The sequence below is a fragment of the Halichoeres trimaculatus genome, unplaced genomic scaffold (assembly GCF_033239565.1).
Source record: "Halichoeres trimaculatus isolate MK-OKI-2021-1 unplaced genomic scaffold, fHalTri1.1 fHalTri1_scaffold_10, whole genome shotgun sequence".
Classification (NCBI taxonomy): domain Eukaryota; kingdom Metazoa; phylum Chordata; class Actinopteri; order Labriformes; family Labridae; genus Halichoeres; species Halichoeres trimaculatus.
Window position 1 is genome coordinate 22972801 of NW_027437187.1, and position 17810 is coordinate 22990610.

The 17810-nt window shown below is 42.5% G+C and overlaps 1 protein-coding gene across 8 annotated transcripts in view; it reads right to left on the reverse strand.

Moving 5' to 3' along the window:
• Positions 1 to 156: 156 nt before the first annotated feature.
• The window catches only part of shank3a (SH3 and multiple ankyrin repeat domains 3a), a 138796-nt gene continuing 121142 nt past the window's right edge, over positions 157 to 17810 (reverse strand). For 3 of the 8 annotated variants that reach the window (XM_074676997.1, XM_074677004.1, XM_074677000.1), the window contains 7 exons: positions 15324 to 15404; positions 15122 to 15145; positions 14658 to 14785; positions 14337 to 14442; positions 12915 to 13441; positions 10725 to 12829; positions 157 to 5813 (listed from right to left, as the gene is read on the reverse strand). In XM_074676997.1, the coding sequence (XP_074533098.1) occupies positions 5243 to 5813; positions 10725 to 12829; positions 12915 to 13441; positions 14337 to 14442; positions 14658 to 14785; positions 15122 to 15145; positions 15324 to 15404 (3542 nt within the window). In that variant the 3' untranslated portion in view covers positions 157 to 5242. Of the gene's footprint in view, positions 5814 to 7008; positions 7044 to 8427; positions 8510 to 10054; positions 10102 to 10724; positions 12830 to 12914; positions 13442 to 14336; positions 14443 to 14657; positions 14786 to 15121; positions 15146 to 15323; positions 15405 to 17810 lie in introns of those variants that run through there. The other 5 variants (XR_012598873.1, XM_074677001.1, XM_074677002.1 and 2 more) reach the window with 5 other exon arrangements.

Sequence of the window (17810 nt, forward strand, 5' to 3'; positions counted from 1 at the left end):
GACTGGCACTGAGCAAAGGAGGAGGAGCCCAGTTGAATTATGTGTTTACTAACAAATAACGAAAATTCCTGTAGACCCTACCTTTAGAGTTTGACAGTCCAATGGGATATTTACCTGAAATAAATCACACTAGAACAGACATTTATGACAATAAAATTCGGTTCAGTTCATGTTTTAATTAAAAATTTATTACATAATATAACAAACATATATCTCTGTGGTGGAGATATCCTTGGCAACATCTCAGATCTTGCCTCAAACTTCATCATCACCCTTGCTCTGTTTGCATGAAGAACACCAGGTAGCTTCTGGTTAGCTATCATTTAAACTTGGAGCTTTGTGTATTCAAAGGGAGAGGGCTTTTACCCAACGCTGTGAGTATTAAGAGGTTGCTCAAATAAAGTGTGACTGATGTTCTGGGGTTTTTTTGGATAGTGGGATGTTCAGCTGTGAGACAAGGCTGAGACGTTGCAGTGATACATCCACCGCTCTAAACTTCACAGTGCAAACAAGGAGAAAAACAACAATGAAAGAAAAACCCCTTTGATGATAAGATCACTGGTTCCAGTTGGTGACCGGACCCCAGTGGGTTTTTAAAAAGGTTACACTGCTCCCCCTACGCTATGTAGATTGTGCTTTGTTGATTAGAAAATAAGACAAAGATAACCCTTCACTGAACTTATTTGACCCTAATGGTGTGTAAGTCTGTTACACATTGTTCGGTAGCATCATTTTGCATCTGTATTTGTGGTAAACATACACAGTCGTCCGACCAGGTATTCACTACAGCTGTTTGAGCTCAAACCAGGCCAGCCTGTATGATTTAAGACTGTACACATTCACCTCAGAGGTGTCTGTGTTTCATAGATTTTTATGGGAACAGTAAGCCAAGCTGGATAATATCCTTCATCACAGTAAAGTCAAGCAGTTGTGATACTTTGTCTCAAAATTTAAATAGAAATGTTAATGCAAAGCTCACAGGTAGTTAAACACAGGCTTTTTAGAATATATATAGATATAACACGTTATATCTATACATACAGAAGCAATAGCCTGCTAATTCACAAGATAACAATGACTGCATTTCCACCTGTCAGAAATACAGAAGTATCTAACAAATGTCCATAGTTCTCAAGATTTCCAGGAGATGGCACCATATTATTGAGTCTAACAGCTCAAGAATGCTGTAACTAAGATAGTCCTAAAGCAAAGACAAATATACAGTTAAAAGTTAAGTTATTTTTTGGCACATTTTCCTTTGTGTTGTTTGTTCCTCACTGGATCACCTCATATCGCATCTCAAAACTCAGAAACCGAAGGTCTGAAAAAGGAAAAAGGAGGCCTGCCAGACAGAGTGGAGGGTAAGAAGCGCAAAAATGCCACCTGGGAATGGGTGTACAAAACAGTGACACTGTGTAAGCCACACAGTTACAAGAAGAGCTCTAGTTGTTTTAGTCATAAAAAATGTCACAATGGTTTCATTCAATACTTTGTGTTAATACCTCACTGCCTCTGTCAGAGCAGTCCACTTTCAAAAGACGTCACTCGCATCAAAACAAGTATGCAGGAAATGATCACTGTGAAATTAGACATGGGTGTATGTGTGCATTTTTCCTGTTTGTGTGTTTCTTATGTGAGTGTGAGTGTGAGTGTGTGTTTCTTGTGTGAGTGTGAGTGTGTGTATGTGTGTGACACAGCCACTGCCGGGAATCTCTGATGGTAATACAGTAAGGCTATAGTGGACTAACTCCAAAGATGTAAACCCTAACAATCAATCAATCACACACTCTTTCTCTCAAACAAGCACGCACAAAATAAACAAGCATCAGCACACGCTCACACACACTTTCACACGTACATGGTGAAGAGGAACGACCACACAGGGAGGTTCAGGGAATCCAGATGCACGCATGCGCTTGGACGTTGGGTGGCTTTTATGTTAGCACCTTGTCACCTTGTTTTGTGCAAATCATCCCCTAGTTCATAGTTCAGAGTTCAAAAGTTCAAGAGTTCATAGAAAGAATAAAATCTGCTCACCTTTACCACAGGTGGTTAACTATGCATATATGCCAAACATTCATATATAGATCTATATACTTTTTTCAAAAATTTATATGAAATCTATCATATATACATTGCTTGTGATTTAAAAAAGCAATATCTGTAGTTTGTTCATTTTTTACATGTGTAAGTACATTTAGAATGGACAGAATATTTTTTTTCACCTTTCTGTCACTCTAAAGTTCAAATGAGTGAAAGATTTAAGTATTATGTTTCACACGCTACAAAATCTACCCACAGTGTCCGAGGGTAACAAATCATCAACCAAACAAAATAAAACAAAGAGATCAAATGAGTCAGAAGATAAACTGTAACACTGGAGTCAAGAGAAAAAAAAATCAGTGAGGTCACAGTGAGGCAGTGAGTGCTATTCCTACAACCTAAATTCAACATTAGGTTCACCACCCGCTTTTACAAACCGCTAGCTAAAAAGAAAAAGATGCAACAGAACTTCTCGCCAAGTGGAGAGCCTTGGGGTACTCAATCTGCTGATGTGCGGAGGTTTTTAGAAGTAATTCAGATTACCTGGCAGCCTTCTGTAAGAGGAAAGCCATGGATAAAATGCTATTTGTTGCGTGAATAAAACTCACTGTTTCTCACTGCCAGCAGAAGCTACTCATGAGTACAATTGTAGATTTTGTATTGTTAAAGGAAAATTCAGTTGTATTTTTTTTTTTGCTTTTACAACCTGGGTCTTATTTTTATAGTTCTGACTGCTTATGTTTATAATATTTTACTCTCTTAGAAAACCGCAGAGATACAGGGAAGCAGCTATGTTGCAAGACACAGCCAGGTTGTAATGTACTGAATTTTCCTTTCCGAGGCTTTCCCATCCCGACAGCCTGACAGACTACAGACACGTGTCTCGCCGTGGCATTTGAAAAGGGCACGGGCCCTAAGTTAAGCCAAGGTGGTTAACTCAAGTAGATTTTCGAGGACATTTTAGTTCAACATTTAAAGCTTTAACTGGGTTCACACTCTTGAAACATAATAGCTGTTTCCCTCTGCTGTGAAAATAACATCGCTAAGTGATTTGGCTTTTTGGTTCTTTAAGGATCATTGCTCCTCCACCCAGCCCAGTTGTTCAAAAAGCTACATCCTGTTGGATTAGAATTATGAGTGTTTGGAAATTGCAATAGCTGCAAGAATCAATCCAGCTTACTTCTGTCTGGTTTCTCTCAGGGCAGAATGGGATTGACAACCTTACCATCAAGATAACCAAATGAATACTGATGATATCCAAAAAATATAGTAATATTCAGTGAATTACTTTATGAGGGAAAATTGTGTTTTACTGAACTGGTGTCTCTGATGTCCCTGTGTTTATGATACAAGTTAAATTAAAAAAATAAAAACAATAAAACAACAACAACAACAACAACAACAACAACAACAACAACAGAAATCTAAAAAATTAGTATTTTTTTGTTGCTGGACTCTACATTAAAACTTTCTAGACACCAAGTTCAGAATGACACATTCAGAGTTTATCAAGAAAAAACAAAACTGGATTACCTTATCCAAGTACAAAATCCTTTTTCTCTTTTGAACAATCCTCTGATAAGATGTGATCCAAGCTTATTTAGTAAGGTTGCTCTGAAACAACTGGGCTAAGGTGCTGAGAAAAATCCTTCTGTTTTGTACGTTTGACCTCCTCCTCTCACTTCACCTGCCTGGAATAAGAAGAACCATCAGGAGTTACAGGGATGGAAATTTCACTAGCCCTCTAGAACATTTCAAACTGTGGTGATTAACTGTCCTCACAGGCAAGCATCAAAAAGGATGGTATGAAAACAACATCTCCATGCTAGTGCCTCAAACTTCCATCCCTGAGTGATTAACAGGCAAAAGATGAAGAGCCCCCTTTGACCAGGTCACTTTTTCAATCAGTCATCGTTCACTCTGTGTTTCTGGAGATAAAGCAGAGTCAGAACCAGGTCATGGTAATCTGTAGCTGGAGCAGTAGGGATAGGAGTTAGCTGGGGTCTCAGCCTCACATTACGGGATGCCCTTTAGTATGAAGGAAGACCGTAAGAAAATAAAAACAAATAAACACACTCTCTGTCCAAGACATGATGCTTCATGCTACGTTTCAAGAAAGGGTGACCATAAGGAAAACTGTATACCTATGACAAAAACTTTCATTTCCATATCTATATACTTTTTTTCAAATTTCAAATATATATATTTATATATGTATATATAATTGGTAGAAATGAGTAAACTATTGGTGGAATAAATTTAAAGATTTCTCTGCCTTCTATACTAAAAACCAAAAACAGGCGCAGATTAATTTATTACATTTCCTCTTTGCAACATTGTCTTTTCTTCGGAAAGCTATATTTCAGTACATATATATATATATATATAATATTTCATAATACTTTATATAATATTCCCTTTGGAAAACCAAAAAATTGATTATGAAAAAAGCCACGAGTGTTGGTTAAACATTCTCCAAATATAATAGATAGCACAGTCTAGATACCAAGGCAGAGGGGTTTCTCCCATGGTTTACTTTGTGGAGCTCCACCTCTGGGCTCGCGAGTCTTCGGTTTAAAAACAACAGCAGGTATAGAGAAGACACACCTGTTCAGTGCTATGTCAACTCTATGTCTAAAGTCCCGTGTTCATCATTGATGATCTCTGTATAAATATTTTGAAAGGCAACTGAGCTTTCTGTTTTGAACAAAAAAAGATCCTCCTCCTCCTCCTTCACTCGTACTGCAAAAAGGCTTCCATGGGCCTAAGAGATGGAGGGGTAGAGGTAGAGAGGAGAGGAGGGAATAGTGAGAGAGACTGTGTGGGTGTTATTCAGGGAATAACTGAAGCTTTCACAAATGAAATGTTTTAATTGGAGCTCATGCGATTCTTTTCTGCAGGAGCACATTTCCAGGTCTTGTCTCATCCGATGAAGGAAGTGACCATACACCAAGGGTCGAGTGGAGAGGGATGAATGGATTGATTCCTCCTCTTCAGTGCAGTGCCAAGTGCAGGGTATTAATGCAGAACAGGAACAAAATGTGTGGCTAAGGACCACAAGTAAACATTTGTGATGCAGAACATAAAAGCAGCCAGAGTAAAAGAGGAGTGGTCCCTATTGTTCCTCTTCTTTCACTCTTTCTCTTGCACGTCTTCTTCATCTCATCTCTCTCGGTGTTGTTGTGGCTCAGGGCAGGGGTCAGCTCTCTAGCAGAAGTTTTAGGGCTCGTTCAATGTTCATGCGGTGTCCAACGCGCGTCACTCCCAGCTCAGCAAAGTCATCCTTTGTGAGAGCGGGGAGGTGAGAGCCTTCGATCTCATGGTCCTGAAACCCTGCTCTGTGCTCCCCCAGATTGATGCTTTCCAGCCAGTCTCCCACATCGTACTTGTTCCAAAGGTGGAGCGGTTTCTGGTGGAAGGGCCGGAGGGCTAGAAGTGGTGACCCCAGCCCCGGGGAATGGGAAGGCGACGGAGATGGGGAGCGAGAGCGGGAACGAGCACTGGAGCTCCTCATTACAAAGCGAACTTCTTTAGGTTCCTGGGGAAGGCTGAGGCTTGAGGATTTGAGGATGGTTTGTGGCGGTGTAGTTGGTGAGGTTGGTAGGCCGAAGCCTGAGTAACGTCCAAGAGGGTCACCCCGGTCAGGTGAGCCTGAACCTGGGCTTGGGGCTCGTCGGGTCATGGGGTAACGGCTACCAGGGCGGATGGTGAATGTGGTGCCATAACTTCTCTGAGAGATGGTGTGGAGCTCACCTAGGCTGCTGAAAAGTCTGGTGGAGACAGACAGACAGACAGAAAGACAAACAGACAGAGTGTTAATAAAGGAGAAGAAATAAGAAATAAAACTAGAACTTCTTAATTTTATGTTACAGTGAGCTACAGGTTAAAAGTATTATAACTGGGTAAGTCTCACGTCACAGCAACTACAAAGCAGCAAGCTGCACTCATTACTTGAGAGTGTAAGAGTTTTTTTTACACACAAAAACATGAACCAAACAGAACAGAAGAAAGTCCTTTCACTCTAATAAAGAAAATCAAAAGCAACTTTTTCCAGGTATGCCTTGCTGAAATGAACCACAAAAAGGAAAAGGTTTGAGTTAGAATATCAAAATAAGAAAACATTTTCTTTGATACTTAATGGTTGTCATCAAAAACCTGCAGCATTGATTTCATACGTCCAAACATCCCCATACCCACTACACACATACACACACTCACAGAAACATTTGCTTACATCTATAGTGGAGGGATCTACAGCATGACTTATTATGTTTCCTTAAAACTCTTTGCATGAGAAAGAGTTTTGTTCTTTTCTTACAAATAATAAAATAGAAACAAACAAGACAAGCTTTTTACATCTGTAGACTGCTTTTTAAAGCTTTGTGACTTTTTTGATCAAATTGCAGTTATTTACTTTTGAAGCTCAGTTTAAACTTAACTCACTGCAGGAAGTCTGCTATCTGGGGAATAGATCCCCTGTAGTACGATCAGTAAAAACCCAAACAGGCAATAATTCCGACACTTAAGAAACACTTCAGTTTTTTCACTTCTGCTTTTTCTAACTTTCTAATTTTGATCCACTCTTTGAAACTGATTGTACGTAAATTTATGAATGTTTAAGTGTTTGATAGGCTTATTAGTTTTACTGTTGATCTAATAAAGGTGAGGGTGGTAGGGGAGGAGGAGAAGGATGGATTTAGGACTAAGGGTGACACTAGCTTTGTACAAGCTGGATGAGGAAAGAGTTTTTCCAATGATTTCTGATTTGATCATGCACATTAGAGAGTTTTATGTAGAGTTGTGGCACATGTTTTCCCTCCCCTGCATGTGTGTTGATACTCAGACATGGATGAGATTTAAACTACAGACTAGAATGGAACAAAGGTAACTACACAGCGCACAGGCTGGGAAAATGATCGGACTACGGGAGCTGACAGGTATGAGATGAGCTCCATGCGCACTTACACAGTCGTCCTGCCCTCCTGGGCGCACAGTCAGTTCTAGACCAATCAGATCAGAGCAGCAGGGCGGAGCATGCAAGGTGAGCAGAGAGAGAGCAATGGGAGAGAATGTTAGCATCACTCCATGAGACGCAGCCTGCCAACCAGCCTTAGAGTCGACATCAGCCAACTCTGCTGTCTCTGCTTTGTGTGTATGTGAGTCAGTGTGTGTGTGTGTGTGAGTGTTGGCGTAGGAGTGTAGCATTTCTTGTGTGTGCAAGTGTTGTGAAGGTCTTTCTATAAGTCTAAACGTGACAGACAGCACAGCAGGCTTCAGCACTGAAGGTCTGACCAGTGGGCTACATGAGAGAAATGAGCACACTATTCACATATCAAACACTGCACAAAAAAAGGAAAACAAACAACAAATAAACAAACAAACTAAAGGCAGGCACATGTCCCTTGACTTTTCTAGTTAATTTTGAAACTACTTTGACTAAAAGCATTGTATATATATATGAGGTAAACATATATTTACTTAGGTATCATTCAAAACTAGACAGTTTTTACACTGTATGCACTACACTGCATTCAGGATTAATCTGTGTTGTGTACTCTCAGCACGAAATTGCCCAATTTCCTGTTTTGTCATTGTTTTAGCAACCTACAGAGTCTAATAAGCAAGACAGTCAGGGATCATGGCCATGCTCAACACAATCACCGAAAAACCAAACAAAGTTGAGTAAATTACATAAAACAGAAGAACAGAAAACCAAAGGGCACAACTAAAACAAAATGGAAACCACAGGTGTATAAACCACCCAAAGCTATGATGCAGCATGTGAACGGGATGAATACTAAGGAGACAAGAAACAGCAGCATGTGTAGATTAAAATGGGGAGCACAGTGGATGGTTGAAGTGATGGAGCTACGAATTAAAGGTGCTAGGATGCTTTGCAGTGGGTGAGGAGAAACAAATGCAGACAAAGAGAGAGAAAGAGAGAAATAATGGTGTGCATGGTCATCTCTGTCACATCTGAGAGCAATCAACAGTCAGGATGGGTGAGGGAAGGGTGACTTTGAAAGCATATTCCCAGAGGAGGATGAGCCCAACCAGGAGTTGGTGTTACATGACATGCTGTTCTTGATATCGTGGTCAGCTCTTCTACAGATGATGTTGTTAATGAGGAACAGCTCAAAGATGGATTGGTATGGTGTGACTTTGTCTCACTGTCACATGGTGACGCTACGATTTATTTCATGGTCACACAGAGAGTGCAAAGTCTTAAATAATAAGGATGAATGAGATTTTCACCCCAAATTATTTTGGAAACGGACAATGCTGACTTATAACAGCACAACACTGGTAAAAAGAGCACAGAATATGTTTATGAAACTATTACAACAGATAATAAAAAACTATGCTTACAGAATTGTTTTATTTTTAAAGCACTACATTTATGGAGGTACTGGAGGAAAATCCATCCAAGATGTCCAGAAGCAACAACAAGGAGGGCAGCAGACTTCTGTCAACACAAAACTACACCATCACCAGTTGTGGTTACGAGGTGCAAACCTTTCTAACAGTTGCTTTAAACTAAATTCCTTGGATTGGAAAACTAGATGTAGTGGTGCACTGAATTTAATGTTGTGTGGAGTCGGTTAGCTGTTCTTGTTGATGTTAAGACACTGAGGTGAATGTGACACTTCTTTAACCTGTTCTTATGTCGCTGAACTCTTAGGATGTCTCTTCAAATCCTTCAGCTCCTCTTGATCAATAGTGCAGTGCAGAGAAAATAAATCCCCTTTATTTACTCTACGGATTGAGACAAGAGAAGAGACTCCTGCTGCCTTTGAAAGCTAGATTAGTTTTGAATTAATGAACCACGGGTATAAATGACTCTCCTGTACAGCAAATCAAAACGAACATCACTTAAAGTCACATAAAACTGCAAAAAACAACAAAAACAACAGGATTTGTTCTTCAAACCTAATTTGTCAGCTTCAGAACTTCCAAGCCATAAAAACACATCTAACTTCATTCTTTAAATGAGGAAAACTTGTGAGACAAGTCGATCAGAAAAAGACTTTCCTATTTTTTCTTACTTCACTAACACCTCAAAACATTGGACAAAATAGTGTCGTCGCTGACATGACTGTTGATGCAGAGCTCATTGGGGGATGGTTTTAACATGACACACCTTTATAGTTCAGTCATGTTCAAATACCTGTGAAAATACATCCTTAAATCTATGAAGGTTATCACTGATATCACAGTAGGATGCAGGGATAGTGATAAGAAGAAAAACACAAGTTTCTGGTCTTATCAACTACATATCAGTGATGGCAGAAACAAGCAGTGGATGTATTATTTTCTATTTGAACAAAGACTCAGGGAAAAGCTGAAGGAAAGGCTGGAGAGGTGGCTAGCAAGGGCATAGGGGCTATCCCAACAGTGGGGGTGTGTGTTAGAGATGAGGAGAGGCTTCCAGGAAAGCATGCCTCCAAGCATTGTTACCTTGTTTGCATCAACATGAATCCACTGCACACTCACACGTGTACTTCTAAACTAAAGGAACATCACAGGTATCATTATTGTGTTACCTCTAAACCCAAGCGCAACCATAACAACCAACCGCCTAACCCAACCCCTTAGTGTGCCAGGGCCTACACTTCAAGTGCCCTCACAATCCTACGTGTCATCTCAGACGTTTAACTCTGGTCCTATCAATGATGGCTTTACACACACACACACACACACACACACACACACACACACACACACACACACACACACACACACACACACACACACACACACACACACACACACACACACACACACACACACACACACACACACACACACACATTATCTTATAGACTTCGACTAACTTATGGTTGTTAATCTTAGTAGAATAAACAGTTGTTGAAATCAGGTGATGCAAACAAGGTAACATTATTTTTAAGAGAAGATACAAATAAAGGAATAAAAAGTTTATTCTCTTAAAGTTGGATTAGTGAATAGGCTTGTTAGGAAAAAAAATAGTAAAAAAAATGAATAAGTTTACCCTAGAAGCTATAACCTTAAGGTTTACTTTCTTCGGTGTCCTCACATCTGCAGAAATAATAAAGGACTTTATTGTACTCATGGTATTAGAAAAAGAAACCCACAGATAAAAAAAGCAGCACTGTGCATCAGAGAACCCTTCTGTAGTCGTCTAACGGTAAGGCTTACTGTTGTAACACTAATATTGTCTGAGGTGCTAATACAAGCACTGCTGGTTACCTCTGATCTCACTATTTCACACAAACACAGTGGACTGGCTTAAATATGTCATCATTAGCATATTCAAAAAATATAATTATAATAAGATTTTGTACTAAATTATGAAATAGTTGTAGATAACTATACAGCAATCACTTTCTTTTTACTCATAAAAACCTCTGTGTCCCTTATCCTTCTTCCAGCTGGCTTGTGACTGCATAAACCATAAATTATTAGCAACTGTTGACACAGGACTGGATTATTGAGAGTAAGACAAAATGCTGTTGATCTAGAAATATCAAGTCTACGCCTTACACACATTTTTTTTTAATAAGTTTGATTCTCCTCTCAGAGTACAGTTAAGTTTTTACTTGGTTACCAAACTCTGATGCCTCTGCCACCAGGTGATAACACATAGCAATGATGTAATTACTTCACATGTACTAATTTGGCTTGTTTGGTTTTCCTCTTACCTGGCACCTGCCACCGGAGACTTCCTCCCAGGGTCAAGTGATGCTCCGAGTGGTTCCTCTCCCAATGACCTAGTGTCTTTATTTAGCTGCTGTAGTCGTGAACTTAGCTCCCCCATAACAGATGGTTTTGTTCCCTCATCTGCACCCAGCCCCAAACCCAGTCCACCAAGATTGCCCAAACTTCCAATACCAAGCCCTACTCCTGGCCCACGAGGCTCTACTGGATCCCCCCACAGCTTGGACCTCCGCTGGAAGAGGTAACGTGGCTTGGTGGGGGCTAGTCCAGTCACTGAGGCTGAACCACCTGAGGGCAGCCCGGCTCCTCCAGCTGCAGCAGCCAGGGCAGCAGCTTGTTGCTGTGATAGCAGTTCGCTGTCAGAGCTCTGCTTCAGCAGAGGGTCCCTGAAGGTGACGGGGCCTTTACCGCCTCCTATCTGGGACTTAAGTCGAGGCTTAGGAGGCACTGGCGGCTTGTCGAGCACAAAAGTCTGCCCGTCAGCATAAGAGGTGTGCGTGGTGTGTGTGTCGGCAGGCTCGCCGCTTTCTGAGGACAACGTGGACATGCTGGAAACCGTAGAGACTGTGCTGGTGGTCTCGAGGTGGTGGTCTCGCTCTCTCTCACTGGAGCTTCGGGTATCAGCCTCCTCCACACCTGAGTCAGCTGCTGAGCAAGACTCGCCCACCTGTGGGGGCTCCAGAGGTTCAGAGGGCTTCCCTGAGACAGCTGCTGCACTGGGTGGAGGTGGGGGCTGGGGAGGCTGAGGCTGTGTTGGGGTCACTGTCGGAGTGGTAGGGGTTGAGGGGGTTTGGGGTGTTGGTGTTACTGGGGTGGTTGGGGTGGAGGCAGGTTTGGGTGAGGGCACTGGCGTTACCTGTGCCTGTGCCAGCAGCCCATTAGCAAACTCATCTGGTGGTGGAACGACTCCGATTTTACGCAGCTCTTCTCTTGTCTCTTCATCACTGGACGACAACATTGCAGGGGGCAGGGTCACCGTGTATGGGTCCACATCTTCCTCTGAGCTTCCCTGAGCCAGACCTTTCTCTTGGGCTGGACTGGCAGGATGCTGAGTTTGAGGCTGGGCTTGGAGCTGCACCTTTGATACTGTTGGACTTGGGGATTTGGCCCGTGGACTTGGAGATTTACTGGGCTCAGTGGATGTTAGGGTAGGCGTCTGTTCTACCTCTGAACCGACTCCAACAGCCTGGCCATTACTCGTAGCATGGACCATGATTAGTCCCGCTGTCTTCTGCTGAGACGTATCCATAATACTGATCAACATGCTTTTTTTATCCTCCAGTCTCTTCTCCTCCTTCCTCTCCTCTACTCGCGCCTCCATCTCCTGTCTAAATGATACTGAGGATGCTGACGAAGCCCACTGTGGTTTGGTAGGCTGGGGAACTAGTATTGATGCTGGAGAGGATCCATCTCCATAACCCACTGCCTTGGCGCTTTTGGGTGAAAAAGGGGGAGATGGGTGTGCACCATCCCCATGTGGAGACTCTTTGGTCTGAGGGTCAATGAACATCACACTCTGGCCTGCCCGCTCGTGTTTAGTCCTAGGCTCTGGGCTGCCAGTGGGGGACTGGCTCTGTGAGGTTAGTGCCCTCTCCCTTGCGGCCAGCGCAAGAGCCAGAGGAGAGTTGGGGTCCAGGGGCTTTCCTGTGAGCGGATGGATAAAGGTGGTCCCACTGGGTGAGGGGCTCAGGGCCAAGGCAGGGGGAGGCAGCTGTCCCAGCTCTCGGGTGAGCATTCGTTCATCGATGGAATGAGACTGAGTTAGAGAGGGGGAATCAGAGCTGGTGATGGGTGCCCCCTCCATGGTCCCAACTGAAAGGAAGACAGTGGATTTCCTTCTTTCTTCCAGGCGACGCTCACGATCTTTCACTGCTCCAGCAATTGCAGCAGCGAAGGGGCCCTTACCCTGAAATATCATCTCTCCCTGGGCACGCAGACGCTCTCGCTCAGCCATCAGCTGCTGCTGGTAGTAGTCTGCACGGCTGGTATGTGTGTGCCCATGGGTGTGTGGGTGTCGTCCTGAGGGTGAGCTCTCTCTGGAGTGGACAGCAGCTAAGGCCAAACTTGCTTTTTCTTGTGCATCTTCCACCTGCAGAAAGACAAGAAAAAACATGCATCAAAGAACTTGAGGCAAAAAATGAGAAAAACTAAAGCATTTCCTTGAGGAAACTTACCTGTAGCTGTTTCACCAGGGGACTTTTCTTCCTCTGGGGTTTGGTGGGGGTGTAAAGTCCAATGCTAAATTGACCTACATTAGCATAAGGGTTGTCAAAAACCCTACCCTTCCTTTTGATTCGCTCAGGTGGAGTAGCAGCAGAAGGACGGGGAATATCCGTGGGTTCGACAGGTAGATGGGAGGAGTCCTGGAGAATGATCATAGAACGGGCTTTCTTCTGTCTCTCGATGTGTGTAGCCTGTCGCTGGGCAGCCTCGTAAGGCAGGTCCAAGGAGGAGGGTTTGAAGCTGGAACGCCCTCCAGGCTCATGGCCCTGGCTCTGTGTCCTAGATGGGGGCGGAGGAGGGCAGAAGGCTGGTGGAGGACCAGTGTCTAAGTAGTATGGTGGAGGGGGTGGTGCCATTTGTGGAGGTGGAGGGATGGGATGGGGCTGTGAGTGGTCTCTGAGGCTGTCTGTCATGGAGGAACTGCGGGGGAACCTGTGTTCGGCAGCGAGGGCAGACAGCCGGTCCTCCTCAGTGGCACCTGGTAACAGAGGGAAGAACACAGATCACCTGGTGACAGGAAATAATTAACAAAGGCAGAAGAATTGCTTCATCTTCATCTTCAAAGCAGATCCACAGCTGCCTCAAAACTGTGACATCATCTGTAAATCTCTTCACTTTCACTCTAAATAATGTATTTGGTGTCTCAAAACTTGGGATGGGTATCTTTCACATTTGAAACAATACAGTACGGCTCCCCAGTATCTAGCAATCTGTATCGGTACTTAAAGGACCAAATTTCAGTACTTGCGTGTGTGTTTCTGTGGTATTAAATATTAATTTGTTCAATAATAAAATCTCAAAGTTGTTGTAATTTAACATTTTTACTTTTCAATATATAAACTTGCAATGTCTAGCATGGAAAATCAGCTTTTTTACATGAATCAGTACTCGATACTACAGACGAAATTTGGTCGTGACCTATAAAAGTACCTAATTTGGTATCCATCTCTACTCAAACCTGGATAAATTGTATTTTAGTAAGACATCTAAATTTGGACTTACATTATGACTATTTTAACATACATCTAACAATACAGCTGAAAAACTATCAACAATGTATTTATGTTTTTTTATTTGTACAACTACATACTAACTACTGATGTTTTAGACTGAACACAACTCATACTCATTGTATTTCATCTATACTTTATGCTAATGAGGCTGCAGCTTCATCTTCAGTTTATTCAAAATATCTACTTTGGTGTAAATGTTTTTTTTGCTTCTGCAGTGATATATTTATTGTAAAATTAATAAAGCCTTATCATCTTATGTTCTTTGGATATCTTATGCTATATTGCCCTGTAGCATATTTCATGTAAGATACACTATCATTCACCTGATTTGAAAATGTACAGGATGGGTGATTGTTTTACCAAAAGACTTGGTCCTGGACATCCCCTTTGGTACCGGCATGTGACCTCTCTCAATGCCTGGGTGAAGAGCTCCATGTAGAGTCATCCCCTGTCTCTCAAATAGTGACTACAAAAGAAAACCAACATTTTACCCAGTAATAACATTTAGTCTTGATGCCTTCAGGCTCTTTATGTTTTGTAAAGTGTTGATACAGAACATCATGACAAAGCAGCACGGACATAAAGTGTTGTCAAAGTAATGGTTTTTGATTCTCAGATTGAGTTTGATTGTGAGCATGTTGCAGCATATGCTGTCTGCCAGAGCACTTTGTGTGCACTCACGCTGATCTCTGCTGGTGTTATTCTCCTGCTGGTAGGTCTTTGTTTGACAGTGGCTGCTCTGTAATCTGCCTCCAAGGGCTGAGAACGCAACATTGACTCTTGGGATGCCAACATCTCGTCTAGTCTCTCTGTTGGGAAAGAGAGAATGAGCTCTAAATACCAATGCCAGGAAAATGTGTCATCTATTTTGCTGACACAGTACAGAATACAACATATGATTAAAAAGGATTTACACTACAATGAGGTCATGCTGTATGGTTCTGTTCAAAATGGATGCATTATCCCAGTACAATCACACAGCTGATCCTTGATTAAGTGAAGAGAAGTAAGAGTTGAAAGAGACAGACAGGGAGCAAACACTTTTTTCAGGTCTTCTGCTGTATATCAACTTCTTAGATTGACATAACAGTGATAAATCATCTTAATGATGTTTAAAGGGGTGTCAATTCTTGCCTCAGACTCACCTCCTCTTCTCCGACGAGCAGAAGCTTGGTGGAAAAAAGATTGAGTCAGCAGTGGAGGGAAAATGACAAGAACAAGCCAACAGAAGTGACTACTCTAAGAGTTAGAGACACAGCAAGCTTTAATGATAAAGGAAAGTCTGAAATGTGAGAGAAAAAGAGGAAGAGAGTAAAGAAGTTTGCATGCCAGTGTTCTGGCACTCACCCAGTTCTTCCAGCTCAGCTGTCATGGACTTTGAGCGCAGTGTCAGGGTGGTGCTTGGAGCCCTCTTGGGTGGCGGGGGAGCTGTGGAGACAAGGCATGGTGTTGAGGATACAAATGAGGGTGATGAAGATCCTTTGGCTTTGCGGCTCAGCGCCCTCCTGGCATCCTCCAGACGGCCGGCCCATCCCGTCTTAGCTGCTTTAATCTGGTCAAGTTCATGTGAACTGGACGCGTCACATTTGCTCAGGACCCTGTTCAGGCTGCGGTTTGAGCCCAGTTTCTTCATGCTTTGTTCTCTGATGGACCAACAGCTTGTCAAGCGGTTGGCGATCTCTGTTCAGGGTTCTTCGTTTTTCAGTCTTTGCAATGCAAGAATTCCTCTTTGTGGAGGAGCCCAAAGAAAATAAATGAACAGTGCAGTCCTGTTTGTTGTGTTCCTAGATTTCTCTATCCTCTCCTCACACTCCAAGCAGATTTTATGTGCCACAACAGGCAGACTTAGTAAAAAGAAGATGGCAGGGGGAGGGAGAAAGCCATCCATCTCACTTTTAATGTGCTGTCTTTGTGGATTTTAGCAGGAATGCATCAGACAGAGAAATACACAGGCAGAGATTCGCATGCTTAGACACCCCCATGAGGGACCACATGAAAATACATGGGGAATACTCCCTGGGGGAAGACATGAGGACATGTGGGCTGGCAATGAAGAGATGATAGTAAATTCAACAGATAAGGAAAACCCGAAAGCCCATGGAAGCCTCACATTACTACCACCTGCACGGGAAACTGTCTGTTACTGCCCCACTGATAGAAGTAAAATACATTAACCAAATGTTAGCTCCACAGTTTACTGACTTATAAATAACAACAAATAGCATTCAATCAGGACACATCAAACAGTCTTTATAGACAAATTTTAGTATTCCGGTTGGGAAATACCACGCAGTGCAAAAGAGATCTAAAAGCCACACACACAAGCATTTCAAAATATGTAACAAGCCCTGGTTCCCCATCAGACCCCAAAATACATCTGCATCAGCGCACTCTAGCTGAGACCGACTAACAGTCAATGCACCACTGTACAGCGACAGATCTCTAAATCCCACACATGTCCCTGTGCCTTACTAGAGCCTAACCATCCTGCTGTCATCAGCGGCTGCAGAGCAGTGTTCACACACGATTCTGGGTACAATCCAAATCAAACATCTTCATTTCATCACCAGTCTGCATATTCTGGTACAGTAGCAGAGGAGATGGAGGAGGATGGGACAAGAGAGAAAAACGAAGCCAGAGAGAGAGAGAGAGAGAGGGAGAGAGGGAGAGAGGGAGAAAGAGATGCTTTTGCTCTAATGTAATACTTAATTCAAACGTGCAGTGTAGTCACCATGGCAACCGTGGCAGTAGTGAGGCCCCGCATGGTGCAATGGTTGTGTGTGTTGTCAATGTGTGTTTGTCTGCCTGTCTTAAAGTGTGTACAGAAGTGCGTGCATGAGGTTTGGAGGGTATATCCCAGATCCCATGGGAGGAAAGTGGGGAAGTGGGAATTTGGTTGAGATGTGCAATGTTCAACACAGAAGAGAAGATATCCAGGTAAGTGTTGAACAGAAACACAAAATCCTGACCTTTCTTTTTCTTTACACTAAACTGTGTTTATCCCATTTTTCCACAGATGTCTGGATTGTGTGAGAAATGTAACTCACCACCTACCTTAGCCTGGGAGGTTGGCCAAATGGGAGCACCTCAACATTAGCCCCTAATGAAACAACAATATTAAAACTAAGCTTTTTTTCCCCCAAAAATATATGAAGGCAGGTTATATTTTCAGCTCAGATGCTGTGTAATAATATTTACACATATACAAAATATACATTCATCAGCCAGAATATTACAATTACTTGCCTAATATTGCGTTCTGTGTGCTCTGACACCTTCTATCACAACCAGCACAAACTTTCTCAGCACTTTAAAGACGCAGTGAGGTCTATCAAATTCAGTCATCTGGCACTTGAATGGAGAGCAGATCTCTTTTTTGAGACTGCTTTCATTTTTTCAAGACAACTTTTAGCAGGATTAAAACTGACAAGGTTTGCATTTGTTTACTGACCACAGGTCTTTAACGTGTGACGTTAGTGAATCCGGGTTATGTCCTACCAGCGCTCATCTACTATCTACAGCCTAACTTAGCAGAGCAAAGGTAACCTCAGACTCTCAAGTTTTAACAGGCCACCGCAAAACAACTGCTGAATATGGGTTGGAATAAACAGCTTAACCTGTGTTTTAGCCTTCAGCTCGTGCTCTATCACTCTCCCATTTAGCTTTCTTCTGCTCTTTTTTTTGACAGGCCAGCTCCAGTTTCCACCATTACTACAAAATAAAGAAGAAAGAATCCTTTTCATCAGTTGAAAGGACAGAAATTGTTTTTCACTGCTAAACTTTTTCAGCCAGTGTATTGTTGTCAACGGGACCTCCGGTCTGATTTTGGAACTG